General features: G+C 32.7%; 1 protein-coding gene across 1 annotated transcript; it reads right to left on the minus strand.

Annotated features, from left to right (window-relative positions):
- Nucleotides 1-1,910: 1,910 nt before the first annotated feature.
- On the minus strand, nt 1,911-4,265 carry LOC114753706 (citrate-binding protein-like). Its single transcript, XM_028942415.1, has 3 exons — nt 4,111-4,265; nt 3,807-4,009; nt 1,911-2,505 (listed from the first exon to the last, which is right to left on the minus strand). The coding sequence occupies exons 1-3, from the start codon at nt 4,262-4,264 to the stop codon at nt 2,122-2,124; spliced, it is 741 nt and encodes a 246-aa protein (XP_028798248.1). The 5' UTR covers nt 4,265; the 3' UTR covers nt 1,911-2,121.
- Between the last annotated feature and the right edge of the window lie 429 nt (nt 4,266-4,694).

Consider the following 4,694-nt stretch of genomic DNA (forward strand, 5'->3'; position numbering starts at 1 on the left):
AGGATCAACTGGGTCTTTCCCATGTCGACGAGGCATCCTAATAACAACAAATAGTAATTATTTATAAATGAAATAAAAAAAATAATTTATAAGCTATAACATAATAAATTAATAAAATAAAACATAAAATAAAAATTATTTATCAATAAATTACTATTTTTACCTGAAAATAAGGATCTGCAACTGAATCAGAACTCAAATATGTTTGTGAAGAAAATTCAGCAGAGCTTCGCTTCCAGAACGATTGAAGAAGTGAGAGTGTGGGGGGGGTATATATAGACCGAAACTTTCTAGCGGTTAGGCACAAAAACCGCTAGAAATTTCTAGCGGTTTGTGCCTAACCGCTAGAAATTCCCAACGGTCATATGACCGTTGGGAATTTCTAGCGGTTCACGGCCGAACCGCTAGAGATTTCTAGCGGTTCGGCCGTGAACCGCTAGAAATCTCTAGCGGTTCGGCCGGGAACCGCTAGAAATTTCTAAACTCCTCGGGGAATGAAAAAAATTTCTAGCGCTTCATGCATCAACCGCTAGAATTTTTCAGTGTCTAGCGGTTTATTAGCCTGAACCGCTAGAAAGTAAACGCTACAAATTTGGCGCCAAGTTCCCGCCAAAGCCCGGGGAGTTTTCTAGCTCTAATTTTCTAGCGGTTAGGGGGTAACCGCTAGAAATGTGCGTTTAATGGTCAAACCGTCTGTATTTTGCAGCGGTTTTTGTAGGAACCGCTAGAAATATCTGAAATTTCTAGCGGTTTTCTTTAACCGCTAGAAAGGTTCCGCTGCTACTTTTACAATTTCTTGTAGTGTTTGGTTAAAAAATAATGTTGTTCCCGAAGTCATTTTGAGTTTAATGTTGATATGGAAGTTTTTAAAAAACTAACACTAAGATATTGACTATTAATACTACCCTTGATCTTTAATATAAGAGTTAATTAATTAATTTAAGTAAATTAAAAAATTAGTTATATTAATTATTTATAATAAATAGGTGTTGTCTTTTTGAAAATCTCTTTGCTAATCAAGTGTATTGGTTAAAACTATCATTATCATAAGGACTACTTTAAAAAAATAGATAAACATGAGAGATAAAGTGGATTGAAGTTTTTATTTAGAACTAAAATAAAAGTCAAACAAATTCTTATATTAAGAATCAGAGGTAATAATTTTTTAATGATAAAAAGCGACATTACTTCATTTCACACTTTCCGAGTAATTTTAAACTAAAACCTTTTAAGATAAACTTGCATCGGTTAAGGTAAATCATGAATGAGCTTCATTGTGAAGCTTATTGTGTCCCGCTAGGCACGCGACTGTACCCCTGGTCGCCACGCGCCTGATCATAATCGTTTCTCTTAATAATTCCCCACTAAATATTTGTTTCTTATCAGTAAGTGATGACAATATGGCGAGCAAAATTTGCGAGTCCGATCCCTTACTTTGGTCATTATTTGAGTAATTAATTTTTTCCGTTTTAAATATTTGTCAAGGTATGAATCTTCAATATATATACAAAATAGAAATCCATCATATACTATATTCGAAAAGAAAGAAATATACATCTTAGTCTGTCGAATGTCGAAGTCTAATTTTTTTAAAAAAATTGAAATAATTCATCATCATAATTAAAAAGCTTACAACATACATATTTATATACACACACATATAGTATAAGGGAAATATATATATATATATATGTATGTATGTATAGTATAGTATAGAGGAAGGAACATTCAATAAAACTCATCAAAACATTTATATTTATCCCTGTCTGCCCTGACCATTTCTCTCGCGATCTTATCCCTAACTTTATTATGGAATTTTTTTTTCCTTTAACGAAAACGAAAACTTAGCTGACGAGTTGAATCTCAGGGGACCAACATTCACAAAGATAATTACTGATTACCTACGTAACTGAGGAGAGATCTTTATTCTGATAACAAAATTCAAACACACAAACTTGTAACATATAAGTCAAATATATTTGCCGACTAAAATCAATATAAAGAAGTTGCATTGGTCATATATTATTGCCTATCCAAATTATTATTATTTATTGAAAGAGAGTCATTGTATATTATTATTATTATTATTATTATCAGAACAAGGCATTCCAGAAGAGAACTCTACTTTCTGAAAAGTTTTATATCCTTCCAACGAGATTCCATGTAATGGGAAGGATCATTCTGTGTAAAAACCCCAAACTTGAAGTAGTGAGTGGCCTGTCCCCGACCACCTCCAGTGTATTTGAGGACTCCATCGATGTAAACCTTAACATTGTTGGCGGCCACGTCAACGATGGCGTTGAGTCTGAACCATCTGTCGTACATGTTTTGAAGCAGGACAGGGGACATGTAAGATATGAGAGAAGCGTCATAAACCCTAAGCTGAAGGGTCGTGGCATGAGGATGCCTTGCTCCGAACACTTGCATGATGCATACCCCACTTGTTCCATTTGGTACGTAACCATACCCTTCAAATTGCCACACCCCAGATGTGTAATCATGTCCCTTCAAATTTGCCAAAACATTTATATATCAGTTAGACATCATGACACTTTGACTACCGATACTGTTTTGAGTCATTTCCCCTTTTAAATACTTGCAACTTTGAAAAGTATTTTACTTTAATATTCACAACAACAAAAATGAAAGAAAAGAAAACCATATACTCCCTTCAGTCTCTAATATAGAAGCTAGTTGGGACTTTAAAGGTTAGATTTGACCCTAAATATACTAATTTAGTTTATTTTATATACTCCTCCGGTTTTAAATATAAGACCCATTTTGTAGTGTAAATTACACTACAAAATCGGTCCTATATCTAGGACCAAAGGGAGTATCTTTTATATTTATTATTTTATCTAAAATTATTTAGCTAATTTATGAAACGATATTATTTTCGATTTTTAATATAAAAGCTAGTTAGTTAATTTGAGTATATTAACAATATTAGTTAAGTTACTTATTTGTAACAAATATATATTGTTTTTACTAAAATACCTTTACTAATCATAAAATAACACTACTAAAAGAAAAACAAAACCATATACTCCCTCCCGTATTTAATATAGGAGTTAGTTTTGATCCTAAATATATAACATACTTCAATCTATTTTATTTTTCATAATTTATCCAAATTAGCCATGTAGCTTCTACTAAAAACAAATTAAGAACAGGAGAAGTAATACTCTATCAATTTGATATTACAAATTAGCCATGTAGCTTGTACTAAAAACAAATTAAGAACAGGAGGAGTAATACTCTATCAATTTCATATTACAATATAATACCATCACAGAATTTTAAGACTGATCAATATCTCTCCTTCTCAGTTACACCCCCCCCCCCCAAAAAAAATCTCTTACAGAGCAAGTGTTCCACAAATTCTTTAATATTCCAGAAGATTCCCTCAACAAACAATTTTCGACCTCAGAAAGAATATCCAATTCGTCATACTATCTCCAGTATTTAACATAAGAACTAGTTTGACTTTTAATTTGGTCTTAAATATAAGACCCCAATCTACTTTATCTCTCATATTTATCCATAGTTTTTCAAAGTAGTCTTATATTTGTTGCGCATATTAAAAGTTCAATCAAATGGTAGTTTTAGCTAATATATGATTAGCAATGGTATTTTAGAAAAGATAACACCTAATTATTACAAATAATTAACTCAGCTACTCAAATTAGTCAACTACCTCTTATATTAAGAACCGAAAATAGTGTTTATATATATATATATATCAGTGCTCATCTAGATAGAGAAGAGAGAGAAGGGGAACATAAAATTGAGATGATGGAGCTTACTGCTATTCGGATCTCAGTCCGAGGTAGAGTGGGGCTGTCGGTGGTGTGAGGCTTGTCTGTGGAGTAGACACATAACTTGTGAACTCCATTGGAGAAGCTATATCGCTGGTTAACAGGGACATCGTAGGGCTTTTGCACGTGAAAATTAGAGCTGTCCAAAGCCACAGGGATGAATCCGTGTGTGGGATCCGCTGCTTCGGAAGCTTCAAGGATTATCAGATTCAAAACTATCACTTGTTTTTACCCAAAAAAAAAAAACAACTATCACTAATTGCAATATCCATAATCGCACCATTCTTCCTACCTTCATATATTATGCACTTCTTAAAATTAGAGCTGTCCAAAGCAACATGGATGAATCCTTGCGTGGGGTCCAATGCTTCGGAAGCTTCAAGGATTATCAGATTCGAAACTATCACCTGCAACATCCACAATTGCACCATTCTTCCTACCTTCATCGCCTTGCAGATATATAATAATATACTCTTCTTCAATCTCCATCTCTTATGTGTGTGTATATATAGACAGACACACTCCAATGAATATACTACCTCCGATCCTTAATATAAGACTTTGTTTGATTTTTATTTTGATCCTAATTATAAGATTCCAATCCACTTTGTCTCTTATATTTATGCATTATTTTTCAAAATAGTCCCTTTAACAATGGTAGTTCTAGCTAATAAACTTGATTAGCAAAGATATTTTAAAAAGACAACGCCTATTTATTACAAATAACTAACTTAACTTATTTTTTTAATTTTTTCAAATTAGTTAACTAGGTCTTATAATTAGAACCAGAAATAGTATTTAGAATACCTATCCCATAATGTTTCTTGCGCATTGACTTCTGACTTTTCTTTCTCGCATGATAACGAAAACAAAGAT

This window comes from Neltuma alba, unplaced genomic scaffold (genome assembly GCF_004799145.2).
Source record: "Neltuma alba isolate B1F8T4 unplaced genomic scaffold, ASM479914v2 tig00001210_pilon, whole genome shotgun sequence".
Taxonomy (NCBI): domain Eukaryota; kingdom Viridiplantae; phylum Streptophyta; class Magnoliopsida; order Fabales; family Fabaceae; genus Neltuma; species Neltuma alba.